The 18,702-nt window shown below is 33.6% G+C and overlaps 1 protein-coding gene across 1 annotated transcript in view; it reads left to right on the plus strand.

The window, feature by feature from the left end:
- Positions 1 to 18,702, plus strand: part of LOC149552665 (FAD-linked oxidases family protein) — a 288,354-nt gene that overhangs the window by 79,134 nt on the left and 190,518 nt on the right. Inside the window, exons 7-8 of the mRNA XM_089788230.1 lie at positions 18,224 to 18,284; positions 18,620 to 18,656. Of these exons, the coding sequence (XP_089644356.1) occupies positions 18,224 to 18,284; positions 18,620 to 18,656 (98 nt within the window). The remainder of the gene's footprint in view (positions 1 to 18,223; positions 18,285 to 18,619; positions 18,657 to 18,702) is intronic.

An 18,702-nucleotide genomic window follows, 5' to 3' on the forward strand; every position in this document is an offset into this window, starting at 1 on the left:
ATGCCATTCTTGTTTTGCAGATTCTCTACACCTCACATTTTTTAGGCCATCAAGCTGGTGATTCCTAGGTGCTATCAATTTAAATTCATAGTGATACGTTACACCTTCTTCACCATATTCTGATATTATCGCCTTGTGAATTCCTTGGTATTTTGATTTCAGAATATCATTCTCTTAGTTATAATTATTTCAGGATGCAATTGATTCTAAACTAGGTTGATATACTTTCTTGTCATGGATCCATAAATGATTCAGGGTAGCTCTACATATTCAGATCTATGAATATTATTCTCTTAGTTATAATTATTTCAGGATGCAATTGATTCTAAACTGGGTTGATATACTTTCTTGTCATGGATCCATAAATGATTCAGGGTAACTCTACAAATTCAGATATATATATATATATATATATATATATATATATATATATATATATATATATATATATATATATATCATTCTCTCAGTTATAATTATTTCAGGATGCAATTGATTCTAAATTGGGTTGATATACTTTCTTGTCATGGATCCATAAATGATTCAGGGTAGCTCTACAAATTCAGATATATATATATATATATATATATATCTGAATTTGTAGAGCTACCCTGAATCATTTAAATATATATATACATATATACATATATACATATATATATGTATATATATATACATATATTTAAATGATTCAGGGTAGCTCTACAAATTCAGATATATATATATATATATATATATATATATATAAAATTTATGGATCCATGACAAGAAAGTATATCAACCCAGTGTAGAATCAATTGCATCCTGAAATAATTATTACTGAGAGAATGATATTCTGAAACCAGAATACCGATATATATATATATATATATATATATATATATATATATATATATATATATATATATATATATATCTGAATTTGTAGAGCTACCTTGAATCATTTATGGATCCATGACAAGAAAGTATATCAACCCAGTTTAGAATCAATTGCATCCTGAAATAATTATAACTAAGAGAATGATATTCTGAAATTAGAATACCAAGGAATTCACTAGGCGATAATGTCAGAATATGGTGAAGGTGTAAAGTATCACTATGAATTTAAATTGATAGCACCTAGGAATCACCAGCTTGATAGCACCTTTTATATATATATATATATATATGAGAAAGAAAAATGACAGACTTTATGTTATAAATTCAGTGTCATATCATCACACGCTAATACTAAGAGAGTTTATGACCAAAACTGACGGCTTAAGGATTAAATTTTGTATCCAATCTTAACAGAAAAAAGAGTATAATAAGGGTACACAGGTTGTAATAGATGCCTTACGTGATTCTACCATGAAAGTCTGATAAGAGTCTTGCATTTGAAATGAATCCGCCAATCTTGCTCTGAGACCTGCGGTAAGATGGAATTTAGTTGATAGCATAGAATGATATTGGGTTGACTCTGTAATTACGAGGATATAATAGAAAAGGAGTTTAAATGCCAAAAGAATATGAATGCCGATAGATGATTAAGAAGATCTATATACGACTTCCTTGAGTTACAAGATTATATTCGAAAGTCATTCAAATCGACTTAAAAGAAAAGAAAGGAGCGAAAGAAATAAAGAAAGAAAGAGGAGTTTCTAAAAGTTATAATTATTTTATTATTATTATATTTCCTCATCTATGCTTATGTGTATGTAATGATAGGGTGACATCATTGGATTATTATTTATAATGTAATGGTGTCATCTTATTATTATTTACATATGATCATATTTGAGAATGTAAAATTATAATTAAATAATAGTAATATTTGATAATTCTTTAAAGGTAAGAATTTATGTTTATTTTACATTATTTATTATAGTGTTCCACTTATAGCTCATGCAGTTCCACCATGAAATATGTTGCCAAGTCCTAGTAACCTTGCCAAGATAGTTTTAGGTCAAACCTATCGATTTTGATGATTGAACTATTCGACCATCTCTTTCCGATGACTCCGTTTAGCAATGCTTCTCCTTTTTGTTTAGTCTTGTTCTTGTAATCATTCAAAACAACATTCTCGCCAAGACATCAATTCAAGATTTATAAATTGCTAATTCAAAATCATCAAGTGACCGTTAGGGATTTCATCAATGTCAGAATAACTAACTCAACATGCTCATCATATATATACAACGGCTATAATTAACTTACTTTCACATGATCACGAATAAATTAATACAACAACTATAATTAACTAACTCACTTTCATATGATAAATAAATCGATACAATGGCTATAATTGTCATGCCCCCTTTTTGGAGGTAATTTGATTTAATTAATTAATTAAGTTGTCCAAAATAATGAATATTAAGTTAATTATTTATAAAGTTATCAAATAAACAAATATTAAAAGGTAACTTTATATTTAATTAATTTAATAAAGTGACTTGAATTATAAAATATTTTATAAAGTCACTTAATAAATAAAATAATGTTTTAGAAGTTTCTGGAGAAAGTGGAGAAAAAAGAATAAATAGGCATCCTGGGATTCATTTTCAATAGGCAGATTTGTTGTTGTTGATGTTGATGTTTGATGGTTATGGAGCCTAGGGTTTCTGCAGTTTTCTTTGGCCATTGAGAACAAAAACCCTCATTGGTTACACAATTTTGAGGCTGTGAGATACCAGTTGAATTATTGCTGATTGTGGGCTTTACTTCAGAAGTCCAATCTTGTGCTTTACGATGGAGATTATTTGAGTACAATAGTGGATGTATTATTGTACTTGCAACAACTGATGTATTGTTGCATTTGATGGAGAAGTTACTTTAGCAGTTGATGTATTGCTGAGATTGATTATGTTATTGAGCAGGATTATTACAAACCTTCATAATTTGCTGTCATGGAGGTTGATCAGCCTATGTGTCTCATGTTTTTGCTCATACCTTTCGATTGAGGAGGCCAATCATTCTGGGTATTGTTGCATTCAATTCCTATCATCGAGACAATTGTATTAGGGGCAAATTGGAAGGCGTTTGGTGCTGCAATTAATTATCTAAACTTTTGCCAAGCAAGAACAGGGCAACAATTTGAGTATTTCAATTTGAGCTTGGAAGGTGCCTATCACATTGGATTTTTATTGTTTCTTCATCAACAACATGGGGCGTCATCATTACCAAGTTCTTCTTGCATTCACTAAGTAGTTTGCATTGTCATCATAGACATTTTAATTACTGCTATAAGTGAATACTCAGAAAATCAAATTTGGCACTATTGTCAAACAATTGTAAGCCAAGAGTCTTGACCAATTCATAGCATCATTGTAGTAGACATTTTATTGCAAAGAAGGAGATATAAGCTGTTGGTCAACTACTATTGTAATTGAATATGTTATTGCCATTCATGATCTACTTATTAGTTTGCATGGCAATTGTTTGTGAAAATGTCAATTGGTTGTAGGTTCTCTTTTTTGGCATAAATAATGTTATAATTATGCATACCAAATGTTTGTTAATATACCACTTGGCTGTAAGTGCATAAATGTCATCTTAGGTTGCATCCAAAGTGTCTGTCATAGTTACTAGTTGCTGTAGCTGCATATTGCAAGTAGTTTCAGTCACATATATGCATTGAATATTGTCAAAATAAGTTGCATATTCATGTTAAGTCATTGTTTAGTCAATTTAGAGTCATTTGTAAACATTCTCATTGATGCTAATTGAAGAAAAGAGTCATTAAAGCAAACTGAAATGTTATATCGGTCATATGACCCTTGTATGTGAAGTGTTTGACGAAATTCTTCGAGCCTTCAATCAGTATTTTAAGGTTAGATTTAAGCAAGGTCATTACAATAATTAACTAACTCAATTTCACACGAACATGAAGGAATAAACAACAGTTATAATTAACTAACTCAATTTCACATGATATGAAGAAATAAACAACTATAATTAACTAACTCAATTTCATATGATATGAAGACATAAACAACAGCTATAATTAACTAACTCAATTTTACATGATATGAAGAAATAAACAACGGCTATAATTAACTAACTCAATTCCACATGATATTGTTTCCTCAAATCAATGACTATGTTCAACTTAAAATTTAGGGCAAAATTGGGATGTAACAAGGAGTCTAAGTGCGAATTCGATTTAATTGAGATTCTCTATCTGGGTCACGTGATTGGTGCAGAGGGAGTTAAAGTACATTAGGAGAAGATACAAGCAATTCTGGATTGGCCACCACTGAGAGACGTATCCGAGTTGCGGGGTTTCCTTGGCCTTTGTTCTTATTACAGGCGATTTGTGAAAGCTTTTTTCCAAGTTGCGATACCCCTTACCGATTTGATACGGAAAGGGGCATTTAGATGGATAGAGGATTCAGAAGCAGTCTTTGATAGACTGAAACAGGTGATGAGCAGATGTCCAGTACTAACATTCTTGATTTTTCTAGACCCTTTGTTTTGGAGTGTGATGCTTTGATAAGTAGAATCGGGGCAATTTTGATGCACGATCGTCATTCCATAGCTTTCAAAAGCAGAAACTTAGGGGCAGCGAGTTACTATATTCTACATATGATAAGGAGATGCTGGCCATAATGCATGTCTTAGCCAAGTTTAGAGAATACTTGGTGGGAAGTAAATTTACAGTGAAGACTGATCATAACAGTTTACGTTATTTCTTGGAACGGAAGTAGCTGAACGAAAGACAACAGAAATGGGTCAGCAAGATCCAAGCATATGATCTTGACATTGAATATGTCAAAGGGCCCAAAGACCCCCAGTGATAGAGTGCTGTGCCATTTCTGAGATTTCAGCAGATTGGAGATCTCAACTGTTAGTGGAATATTCTAAAAATACTCACGCATGTCAGATTATGGATGGTATGCTTCGGGATGATTGATACAAGGTAATAAATGATATTATATATTATAAGAATAGAATCTACCTAGTACCCAAATCTAAACTTAAGGGGGATATTTTGCACACTATACATGATGCTCCTTCAGTAGGGCATCCAGGTTTTTTTAAAACCTATAGGTAGATTAGAGAGAGATTCTCTTGGAAGGGGCTAAAGGATGATGTATTGCAGCATGTCAGAGCGTGCTAGATTTGTTAGTGGAACAAGTCACAACAGGGTTTTCCAGCAGGTTTACTCCAACCTCTCCCTATTCTAGCCCAGAGGTGGGAGAGTATCTCCATAGATTTTATCACAGGGTTGCCGAGGGTCTAGGGAAAAGATTGCATTTTTGTGGTAGTGGACAGATTAACTAAGTTTGCGCACTTCTTTGCTATTGCTGTGGACTGGTCAGCCTCTCAAGTAGTTGAGTTGTTCTTTCGAGAGGTTTTTCATCTCGATGGATTACCTAGAACTATTGTGAGTGATAGGGACAATAGGTTTCTCAGTACCTTTCGGCAAGAGATTTTTAGATTGACAGGTACAAAGTTAACTTCTAGTATTAGCTATCGCCCACAGATGGAGGGCCAAACCAAAATAGTGAACAAATGGGTGGAGGGATATTTGAGAAATTACATTGCAGGTCAGCAAAAAGCATGAGTTAAGTGGTTGTATTTGGGGGAGTATTGCTATAATTCCACATATCATATGTCTCTTCGGATGACTCATTTTTGCGCTCTTTATGGTTATGAGCCTCTCTCTTTTATTGATTTGGCTTTACAAGACAACACGACTCCCTTAGCCAAAGATTGGATCTAGGATCAACAGGATATTCTCAGATCTCTCAGGGATAATATGCAGTAGGCGCAAAACCAACAAAAGTTATATGCTGATCGACATCATACAGAGTGAAGCTTCGAGGTGGGTTATATGGTTTATTTTCGACTCCAGCCCTATAAACAGAGCTCCCTGAAGAAAAGTGGGTCAGAGAAGCTTAAACTCAGATTTTATGGACCGTATTGCATCACTTAGAGGATCGGAGAGTTTTCTTATGAGTTGGATTTACTCGGTGACAGTCAAATCCATAATGTGTTTCATGTCTCATACCTCAAGAAGGCAACTAGGCAACAGGTTGTTCTGTCAGAAGGCTTGCCTCCACTTGATGAGAAGGGTAGATTTGTTTTGGATCTGACAGAGGTGATTGAGATTAGAGAAAAGAAGCTGCGAAATAGATTTGTCAGAGAATATTTAGTTCGCTGGAAGGACTTATCGTATGAAGACATCACTTGGGAAGGCAAGTCTATTTTACAGCATCTAGCATTGAGATTGCTTGAGGGCAAGCAATTCCGGGAAGGGAGGACTGTCATGTCCCTTTCCCTTCGTTAGTTCTTTGGGCGCTAGGTAAATCTATCTCCACATCTGGATAGATTAACAGCATCACCTGTCAGGATGCTTACCAGTCAGAAAGGGGAATTTACCCTAAGTCGTCACTTAATATATTAAAGGTGGTTTAGTAAAGTTACTTTATGCTTTTAAAACCATTCACTTTATTAAGAGACTTAAGTGACTAGAGGACAAAAACGAAGTTTGTCCCACATTCCTTGCTCCAATGCCTTTTCCCTCACTTCGTGGTTATTTAAAGGAGATACAGTCTTGGGAAGAACATACAAATATATGATACTAGTATAGATATCTTAAATAAATATATCTAAAGAAATGCCGATAGATATCCATTATAAAATGATTAAGATTTAATTTACTATATTAGAAATATTTATATTTATATTTCTATGTATCTTCATTCTTTTTTGGACTTTAATTTTTTTATTTAATTTTTAAAAATGATTATTTATATCTTTAAAGTTTATAATTTTAGAAAATATTTTAAATGGAGTGTTTATTAATTATTTTAAAAATATACTTTGTGTATAATATATATTAGGATTTTGACATGTAGATGGTTGTCAAATTTAACCTAGAAATATAAATGTCAACATTATCACACTCACAACATCCCACTCCACCCCCCTTTATGCCATTGTAGAATGCCTATCTATATTAATTACCAAATTCTGAGCGGTTACTTTGTGACTGGAATTGCCATAGGACGAAATCCCTAGGCATTGAGAAATGGGATGTAGCCCCCAGCTGCTCCTGATATCGACTTGCAGGGAAGGAGAATATTTGGTCAGTGAATCTCAGATCTTTCTAGTTTGCAGTGAAATCTTCATTTTCTATCCACGTGAGGAAAGAATTAGCGGGTACAAAGAATGGGAGTCTGGACTGCCTTATAGAGTAGGATACGCGGCCTAGTCGTAATTCAGAGAAGCCTACGGATCATACTCCTCCAACATTCCTGCAAGTGTTTGGAAAAAGGCAGCGTCAACATCAGGGAACGAACATTAATACAACTCCAGGTTGAAGTGAAAGTCGTGTGCGGGTGGCATCTCCTCCAAGCACGGGAATATTGAAGATAGTCTACAGAAACAGTAAGGTCAGTACCATGTAGAAAGGTGTGCGGCATCAGGAGTCAGGTCATTTCGGCAAGTCATGGTGGGATGTTAAGACTGGAACGAACCTCCAACTACATTGGACGTGAGCTTCTACCACAACCTTCGTCTTGAACTATTATCATTGGCAAACTATGGGTTACCAGGTTGGGTCTGTCATTGCATTTTTGTGTAATTCTTGGTGTAACAGAGTTCATATATAATTCTAATCCTTGTACGCCCACTGGTTTTATTTTATGTGGAATTCCATTGGTAGAGGATAGTAAGAATAAGTCTGGAACTTTGAGTGCTTTGGTTTATTGTTCAAGTTTCCGGCTGAAAGCTAGAATTGTATTTTGATATTTTCATAAATCCATATTGATATGTCTGGGAAAATAAGATCATGTGGTGAATCCGTAATAATATGTTTGGATGTTATATTGAATCATAACTGTTTGATGAAATTACAATTGGTCCCAAGAGAAATTTTATTTGAAAAAAATCTCAGGGGATGCTACATCAGTTGGTTGAGAAGATGACTGAAAGAGAAAAGGCTTTTAGAACAAAGATTAGAATAATGGGAGAAAATGTTTGCTATCCTCATAAAAATACTTTTTTTTTTCCCAATAAGCTTTAATCTGTTAAGGGTGAAGGAAATGAAAGAGGCAGAGGAGGAAATAGAGGATGGGGAGGCAAAATTGGCAGAAACAGATGTCAACACTTCAAGAAGTAAAATCATAGACATCATCTTTTAGAAAGAATGGTAGAATAGGGAATCACGTTGCTCATGAATGTAGAATATAATTGGATGTAGCCCAATTTTGTGGCATACATAGCTCTTTGGACTTAAATGTAAAAATATTGCAAGAGTTCATTTCGATTTGTAGCAATATTAGGATTAAGGTTCTATAGTTAAATGCATGTTGCAGACGGCTATTAGTAAGCTGTGACAAATAATTTCCTAGAAAATTTAAAATAATTTATTACAGTTATTTTTTTTTGGTTTTTCGAATTATGTATCTTTTTGATCCTTAATATTATATACTTTGTTTCTGATATCTCTGCCATTGACGGATGACAGATTCTGGACTTCACCTTGAAACATTAACATGGAAAATTAAAAGTGTTTCCATAGCAACCAAACACCAAGTTAAATAGGTTAATGTAGAAAGTTTTAGAAACCCACGTGTAAGCTGAGTGTAATCTTCCTTTTCTCTATAAATTGTGACACTACTTGTAATCTTTACAATTCCAGGAGTGTATGAACATTTGCTGATAATTAAATACTATTGAATGATGCTTTTTTCCAAAAGCATACATTGATACAAATGATAATGATTGATATTGCTGATGATTAAGTAGTATTAAATGCTGTTTAGTTCCAAATGCATACACTGATACAAAATGATAATGATTGCATAGCAATCAAATAACAATATTTATGCCATGTCTGATATACAAGTAATAATATGCACAACTGAGAGTGATCTCAGTACCTGGTACTGCTGTGTCTGATATATAATTGATAATGTGCAAATATACAGGCCATCTCTTGTACAATGATAATGTGCTCTGAGTATTGTGGTAAGCTGTGTCTGATATGACAATATTATTATGCTATGAATGATACTAAAGCTGTCTCTAATATGACAATATTAATGTTCAATTGTGATGCCATCTTTGTGTAATTTCCCCGTTTTTGGCAAGTCTGTTGAGTTGATGGAGTTAGGTCATCATAGGGACCCTTGTGAGCTGATAGGGTGATTTGAGGGTCCTAGTTGTGGACTTATTATTTTTAGTAAGTCTATTTTTGGCAGTTGCTATTTTTGACAATGCAATGGGTGGCTCTAGCAGTTGGTTGTCACTTGCGGTGGATGAGATTAATAATTGCATGAGCTCTTATTTATTAATTAATTATTAAGGTTGCATTATTATAATAATATTTATGTTATTATAATAATGACATAAGAGGTATTTCTAAAAGAGTGTGTAGGAAAGTTTTAAGTGTTGAGTTCTTTTGGGAAACTTCTATAGTTTCTAAAATGGAGTTTATTGGGAAACTTTTGCCAACAAGGTAGTATAAATAGGAGCTCATTTATTTGGAAAAAACACGCTTGGGTATTTTATCTGCTTTTGTTGTCTTTGTGGCTTTTTTTGAGTTTTTCAAGTTGTGTGCCCTTGTTGAAGTATAAGGGTTATTTTGAGAATTTTTATTGCAAATTGTGGTGAGGTAAACAATTTGCCCTTTCCTCCTACTGTTCATTCTATGCCTAAGTAGGGTGTTTGCTGAAGGTTACCGGTTGGATTGAAGAGGTGGTTGATTTGCCAGAGTCTGGAATCAACGTCCCAATTAAGGAGGATGATTAGAACTGTTTTTGGTTGCCGTCTATTATCCAGCAGCGATTTCCCATTCCTTAGAACTGCGCCTGCACATTAGGGTCTATGCGAATTGTGGAGGGCTGACGTTAATCAGTCAAGGGCTGCGATCTGGATATAGAAGTTGGTGATCAATTTTCACAGGCCAGCGTTTCATATATCTGCCTGTGGCTTAGTTTATCAGGCTTGTGTCCAAACTAATCAGGGTGCGATTGTTTTTTAGAACCCCTATGATTGCAAGGAGACCATGCAGCAACCTCATTTGGGCCTGTGATTTACATATGAAGCCAGCATTTAATGTGGATAAGGATCAGTTGAAATTCTGGAGGTTGCAAATAGTTGGGAGCTAAGTCAGAAGGTTCGAATTTGAATTCGAATATCCATACTATAAAATTCGGATGAAGTTTGGGAAAGAGTAAAAATTCGGGGAAAAATTCGAATTAAATTCACCTTATACAATTTTAATTATTTTCTAGATGTATGTAATATATCTTATCAATTATCAAAATAGTAAAAATTGCTAAATAAATCTCACAACTTCATAAGTTTGATGAGACATTTATTAAGTACAAAACATAAGAAACATGTGAAATCACAATAGCAAAGATATGTTTTTGTTGCGAAGCTTCAATCAAAAGTCAAGACTTCATAGCTTCAAGAAAGCTCGAAGTCATCAAGAGCGGTTGGCTTAGATGGTGTAGCATCATAATCAGTATCACTACCCAATTCTTCCTCAAAAGAGTTGGGCTCATCTGCGTTTGGTACTGCTAAGTCTTCTAAAGTCTGTTGTTGTGAAGATGACTCATTTGTTGATTTGTTCATAAGAAATTTTAAATTGCTGCGAACATAGACAAGATCTCCCAACTTTCCAGACAACATCTTGTTCCACTTTTTGGAATGGATGTGGTCAAAGCAACTCCAATTTTTCTCACAAGCTGATGAACTTGCTCCTTGACTCAAAATTCGAGTGGAAAATTGCTGAAGTTCAGGAGTTTTGCCCCATAGCTCATCCATCATCTATAACCAAGTACTTCATCTCGTGTCATATCATATTTGGTTGCTTCAATTACAAACATCCCTTCCGCTTTTCTGTATTTCCAACATTGTTCTCTAATTAGAGATGCAATTGTTGGATCTGGTTCAAATCTACTAATGGCTTCATAAAACCCTGTCATAATTTCAGCATCACCTTGTCTATCAATGTGAAACAGTTTAGGCTCCAAATAGCAAGCTGCTGCATTTAAAGGAGTGTGCATCATTTTCCATCTTGAATCAACAGTCTCCCATATCTCTATGTACTCTGCTTCCACATTATTTAGTGCTCTCTGAATAGCTTCCTTGCAATGGTCCATGCTTTCATAAAGCATTCCAAGGCAAGGAGTGTCACCATCAACCATACGGAGCACGTCGACAATTGGACCGCATATATTTAAGACCTTTGCCCCACTTTCCCAAAAGCTACTATTTAAAACAGTTTGCTCTATGATCTTCCCCTTACCACTTTTTGAGAGAGTTGAATTTTCCCACTCATTGGAACAAGTTACAGATCTTAAAGCTGCTTTCTCTTCAACCACTCTTCTCAAAGTGATATAAAATGAAGCAAATCTTGTATCACAAGACCTCAACAACTCTCTAGATGCATGTTGCCTGTAAAGGCTCAATGTGAGACGATGATTTTGTATGAAATTTGCAACTTCTCTTCCTCTATGAATTACTTCATGTATCCAAGGGAATTTTGCCAAATCATGAAGCAACAAATCCAAGCCATGAGCTGCACATGGACTCCAATAAATTTCTGGGTACTTCTCTACAACTAGCTTACCAGCTCCCACACAATTTGCTGCACTATCAGTAACCACTTGAACCACATTCGCAACGCCTACTTCAAGAATTGCTTCCTCTAATATCTGAAATATATATTCGGAATTTTTTTTATGATTCGTAGTGTCAATAACTTTCAAGAATACAACACCTTCAAGATAAGCCACTAAAACATAAATCAATGGTCTTTGACAGATATCCGACCATCCATCACTCAATATAGTGCACCTTGTTGCCTTCGAAGAGGCTTTGACCACAGCTAATTTATTAGTCACTCTATCTTTTGACCTCTCTAAGAGAATTGTTCTCAAAGCCTCAAAAGGAGGTATGTACCCTTTTTCAAACTCTCCAGACTTTTGAAATACAACACAATAAAGTGGATTTCTAGCTACATTGAATGGAAATGCACTAGTATAGAATAAATCAGCTAGTAAATCATCAACTTATTGTTTCTCACATGGTTTCCAAAAGCTACTTAGAGTTCCACTCTCTTTTGTTGCCTTTACAACCTGAGGTAGACATGAAGATGAATGTATAGTGTATGTGAATCTAGAGACGTCTTCAATTCTTTGTTTCTATTGTGCCTTCTTCATCTTTTCAGCAATAGAAGATGAATGCTCTTTCTTTAAAATCACTCTAAGCTCTTGGGTCACACCTAGACATGCAGTAACACCTCCACCTTTACCTGCTGTAATACCAAGCAAGTGATCCATGACCCTTGTTAAACTTCCAGTAATAACTTTTGGACACAAGTTACACTGAGCTTTATTAGGACAATTTCAAGTCACATGTTTCCACGCCTCCGAAGTTGATTTGTTGGGAGCCATATTACAATCTATAGAATTAAAAACAAAATAATATATTATTATTTCAAACTTTAAAACAAAGTAATTCAATAAATAATTTAAAAATGTTAATTTAAAATTAAACATGTTAAAGTTCAACTTTTTACACTAATAATTATATTATTAAAAAATTGAAATATACATTTATTAAACATAATATAATATATCTATTTATTTATTAAATTATAATAAAAATTATAAACTTACAAAGCAAAATAAATTAAACATATTAATATATATCTAATCGACTCTAAACTCTAATATTCTAAAAGTTTTCTAAACTATGTTAATTAAAAATCAATATATCACTATTTTAAATCAATTTTAAAAAATAAATCAAATATTAAATTACTATTACAAAATAGATTACAAAGAATTATAAAAAAAAAAAATTGATTAAAAAAACTATATAAAATGAAATAATTTTTTTATACAAATTATATTAAGTAAAAGGCTATATACAAATTATATGTAAAAACTATATAAAAAAAACAAAACTAAATATAAAATTAATAACTATATGAAAACTCTATACATATTACAAACTATACAAATCGAAAAAAACTTCTCACATAGGCATTCACATAGGCGGGCATGAAAAGAGCCGAGAGAGGGAAAACGGTAAGGAAGGCACAATGTGGGAGAGGAGTCAGGATGAATGTCTCAAAAAAATGCCGTCTCAAACTTTGCTTATTCGCATTGGATTCTTTGAGGGTTCCAACAGCATTTTATAGATTTTTCTGCTCAAGAAAACCCTACAAACTCTGCAAATGGCAATTTCTAAATTTATTTGACTCTAAATAGGAAGTCCGTTTTTGGCAGCCGAATCAATGGTGGATTTTAGTGAATTTTTTTGCCAAGTTTCACATTCAGCAATATCTGAATATCAAGCTTGATATTCGCCGAACCTTGTGACATAGTTTGGGAGTCATAGCCAAATTACTATTCCAGGTTCCTAATTTAATTGTAATTTCAGATCCCTTTCATTGCTTAATTCAGATTACAAAAGTGGTTTGTTAGCATTGTGTATGTCAGCCTTATCATTCAGTTTTTTTTTTGTGAGCAAATCGGTATATATGCACCAAAGATCTCATTTCAGTTCATCAGAATTCACCATTTGGATAAAAATTAGAAGCAGTCTTGAAATGCAACTTCTAGGTTATGATATTTCAATCACAAATTTAATCTGTATGCATAGTCCGTATATGATCTGAGGGGAATTGTTTGTTTGGAATTGGAGTAAATTGTAATTGGACCTCATATCAGTAATTTCCAATTGCTTGCCAAGTGTTTGATGTAAGGTTCAGTCAATGAACCAAGGAATTCAATTGTGGTAGATTCGCCATAACCAGACCAGGGTTATTACACTCTGACTGATCTTTATATGCTTCCACTAATGCTTGCCAAAGGCAATATGGTCTAAGATAGATGAATCCTTGAAGGATACAAAATATCACATAGTCTCCAATTCATGTCTTCCAAAGATGATTTTTTACACTTTATATAAATGCATTTATGATCAGACATATCTCATGCTACAGTTGTGCCTCTTCGGTTAACCATAATCATGCATTTGTTAAATACAATTCTATGTTTCTATATCAACTTAGTCGATTAATCAAGGCATTTTAAATGGTTAATCTTATCCAACTTAGTAAGTGCTGTAGCAAATCGGCTAAGGATGCTGGACACGATTACAAATGTGAACATGGTATATGATATACAACTGTCTATTATGGGAATCAATTCTTAATATCGACACATAGATGATGCTTATCACTTATTATATGTGAACCTCCATATTTGGTCTGTCCTTCCAAACTAGGCAATATATAATGTTCATACGGCAGTTGACTTCCAGATAATACTTTATGTGAAGCTTATTTTGGAACATTTCTCTAATAAGTATATGATTGCAGGCTGCATAGAATGATTGGTTGTTTTTTTCAAGTCACCCAAGAAGCCATTCTTGTGATTACTTCAAATTCCCTGCTCCTGATGGATGAGTAATGATATTAATTTTGTATGTTTATTTGGGAGCTGTGTTCATGGCTCAAATGGGGATATTACACTGAAGTTTGTGCTATGTTTTCTGCAGCACCTCAGTGTAGCAAAACCAAAAATTCAGCAGTGGAGTGCCATTTAAAAGTAGTGCGAAACACCTAACACATGTAGAAATGGTGCACTATACAACCAAATCTAATATGGATCTGAGGGCTTACGTACGGAACAAGACTCTAAACTGTATGGTTTCAGGTTTAATATGCGCATTAATAAACAGATAGTTAGATGAAGGAACAGAAGGATGAATTAGAACTGGAACAGAAAATATATTAATTTTTGCATTCTTTAAATGGCGTGCTCTCTTGAGATACATGACTTGTGAGTATGCTGGCTCTCTCCCACTAGCTATTTATATGCTGATGAAATCTGAAAGTAGAGATGTGCATGTAATGTTACAAAGCTGCAAAGGATGAATTACTGTTAGAAGCTGAAATTATTTAGCTTCCATGCAATTTTTTGCCTTTTGTGAGTACTGCTAGATGGTGAGAAAATGTGAAGAATTAACTTGATTTATTTGAAGATTAAAGTTGCATCATTATTTACACTTTAGCGGTACCATGAGTTGTGATTGAACCTTGGTGGTTTGGTCTGTTAGTGTGTTGAACCCTGACAGACATTGATGAACTATGCACTAAGTTTTGTGCATGCATGGATGGGCCACATCACTTCTGCCTATATTGTCTCATGCCAGTGGAAAAGTGTTTAGTATTTAGTTGAGATTGTTAATCTTGGGGAATATACATACCTTGGGAGAGGGTTTGGAAGAACCATAGATCACGAGTTTGGGTTTGACAGTTTGTATTTGGAGAATTCACCTAGGTCATAATCAATTGAAGAAATGATATATGTAATGGAAATCAACGGGCTTTGCAGTATCTGACTGACACTTGAATATAAGTGGAAGAGTTTCTAGAAATCTAGCCTCATAAATATTTATTTATTTTGATTTTTTGAGGCACATTACAAGAATGATCATTTAACATTGTTCCTTGTAGTTTCCTGATGGGAAAAATGGGGATGAGCTTTGGGGATGGAGGGCGGGGGATGGAGGGGGGACGAGAAGGGCCTAAGTTTGGGGATGGTGGAGCATTGGTGGTGAGGGGTGGCACAAATACATATAGTACTTCAAAAATTAGTTCTTGAGTATAAGAATTTGGCATACTATGTAAAGCTCAAAGTTTTAAACTAATAAACATTGATAACAAGACAATCTTTGCATTGAAAACTTAACAACAATGAGCGGAGCCAATCAAGAATAAGTATAAGAATTACAAATGAGATATATGCATACTAAGTCAGGTTTAAACTAATAACCATTAAAAACAATGGCAATGCTTGCATTAATGATAGCAATGATGGGTGGAGGTTTGGGGTCAAGAGGTAGTGTCCTTTGTGGGCTGTAGGAGATACTTGGGCATCGTTGAGGCAGTCAATGGACTCTTGGGACTCCTCTGGATGTCTTAGTGTCCCCAGTGTCTCAATGGTGTCTTGATAGAGGTGGCAGAATGGTGGGGAAAGATTATCCTAAAGTCCCTGCATTTCAGAAACATGGGGATTTATGGGGAGGAGGGGATGCGCTCCTGTGGTTCATTGGAATTTATATACTGCAGCTATGTTAAAGTCATGAGCTAGACAAAAACCCAAAAAATATTTAATTGTCAAAAAACAATATAGTTAAAATTACCTTGAGTATCTATCAAAGTATTTGTTTTAGGAAGTTCCTATTTAATTGCAGATCTAGGGTTCCTTTCCTATAGACATCATTTTGAAATGCCACTAATTAATGTATTTTTAAGATAAATATTTAAAGTGAAATAATTATTGGTTATAAGTTTGTGGCTTCTGGATTTTGACCGCTTGGCACTTTTTATAAGTGTCACACAGTCAAAATCTAGAAGCCATAAAAAATGTTGCACAATCAAAATCCAGAAGCCACAAACTTGTCATGATGGACTCTGAAGATTTAATGAATCTAAATTTATTGATTAATCTAAAGTTTATTTTAGTATTTGTTAAAATAACTAGTTAATTCATTCATTCCCTAACTACTAGGCAATTAAGCCATGCGACTGGGGGAAAGAAGGGAAGGAGGTAGTGGGGGAAGCCAGGGTTGAAGAGTCTTAGGGTTTCCATAATATGTGTAATAAAGGTTTCCATGTTTGAATTGTTTTCATAAAAGAATTTTATTTTTCTATTGATACCAATTATGTCATTCCTTCTGGGCCCTTTCAAGCATGTAGTTAACTGTTATTTACGTGATGCTTGTTAGTTTACAAACTATTTAATAGTAGCATTTTCCTTCTAGAGTTTGGTGCACATTGCTCTCCTTTCTCTTTCTTTCCTTGCTTGTTATATGCTTATCCCCCCTAATTAATATGAAACTAGTATATGCAAATTAACATTTATTTATATGTCTAAATTATTGTACAGAGACATGTTAATTAAAACTAATCTTGTCCATAAATGTTGTAAAACATTGTAAAAAACGTTTGAGTTATATTAAATTATATTCTTAAAGAGTCTAAAGCATATACATTTTATTGCTGTGTGCTGCTCTATTCTCTTTCTAATTTGACCTCAGATCTATCAAATTGTCATGTATTCTTGGAGATACCTGTGTTAAAATACATTATGTGCTCATGCACCATGTCCTATCATCACAACTCTAGCTAAGACAATCCTGGATGTACTGTGTACTTAATAGGCTATAACCAATATTGATCTCAATCAAATAGCCAAGAAAATTCCACCTTACCCTACTGATCCAAATGTACATATTTATAGTATTTTCTGGGTAGTTATTGAACATTGTACCTAGATAATTAACAATATCCAGTAATAAAAAAAGAAAGTTATCATCCACTCCAATCAAATATTTTCTTGTGTCGTTTGGTTTCTTTTATGTTTGCACTTGTAAAATTGGCTATTGCTTTTTACTCTCAGGATTTGTTAATTCTTTACATCCCTTGACTTCTTTATGTAATATAACTATATTCTTCGACTACTTTCCCTCATACGTATATTTTATCCATAGAATAATTATATTCAGTTCTTTTATTTTGAGTAATTATTTCTTTATCAAGATTTAGTAAATTTTGTCACTTTCTACTGATATTAATTATGCACTACAGTTTTCCTCAAAAAATCATCTTAAAATGTTGTAATCATTTCATCATTCTAATAAATAATAATGGTTAATCCAAAAATATACAATAAGAACACAAATATCAGTACTTATCTTTATTATTTAGAGGAACCTGTCAGTCAGAGGGCCTTCTTTAAGTGAGCCGACAGTCATTTGAATAAAGATCAAATCTTTGGAAAATCCATCTCAGATACATATGATGCTTCTTCTAGGTGGCTCTAAATTCATTTCAGCTTTGTTCCTTTTAAGTACTGGGTATGGTAAAATAGGTCTTCAATTCAAAGTTAAATAATGGGAAAGAAATAGCTATATTTCAAATTGAGCAGTTCATTCTATGTTTGATTTAGTAATATTTAAATTCTGCCTTCAAGTTTTTGATATTTCTTAACCTAAATTTTTTTGAGAACTCCAGTTTATTCAAGATTTCAGCTCTGTTTTGAAAAATCTTTAAAATATCTAACTTATTGAAGACTGGGGCTCATTAGCTTATTCTTTTCCATTTTTATGTTGCAATCATTATTGTGTCTATTATCTCAAGTAGCTTGACTAGAACCCTCTTCAGATGTTTCTCTTTTTGATGTTTGTTCCTTCTAAACAGGACCTGGAGCTACTATTGGAGGTATGTGTGCAACACGTTGTTCTGGATCCCTTGCAGTAAGGTATAGTGTTATCTCTCTAATCTTTATAACTGTCAAAATTTTCTATCTATATCATGTTTATAACTGTCAAGATTATTGCTTTTCGGGGTTATACTATTATAATGGTGAACTAATACATGTGGTATGCATAACTTAATAGTTGTGCTTACTATTTGAATGCCCACTATTGAAAACTTTAAGATCAATTTCTCTTAATGTTAGAACTGATTGTAACTTTTCCTTTGTATCATTTATTATTGGATTTTCAAGACAGATAGCAAAGGTGAAATTCTCTATTTTCAAAATTATATTTTCAATTATCAGTACCTTTGATATGTTGAGCATCTGTATTGCAGGTATGGGACTATGCGTGACAATGTCATTAATCTAGAGGTTTTTTTTCTTGTTTTATAGATATCTTCTCTCTGTACCTTTTTAG

The sequence above is a fragment of the Cupressus sempervirens genome, chromosome 6 (genome assembly GCF_028749045.1).
Source record: "Cupressus sempervirens isolate cs-2001-9-10 chromosome 6, ASM2874904v1, whole genome shotgun sequence".
Classification (NCBI taxonomy): domain Eukaryota; kingdom Viridiplantae; phylum Streptophyta; class Pinopsida; order Cupressales; family Cupressaceae; genus Cupressus; species Cupressus sempervirens.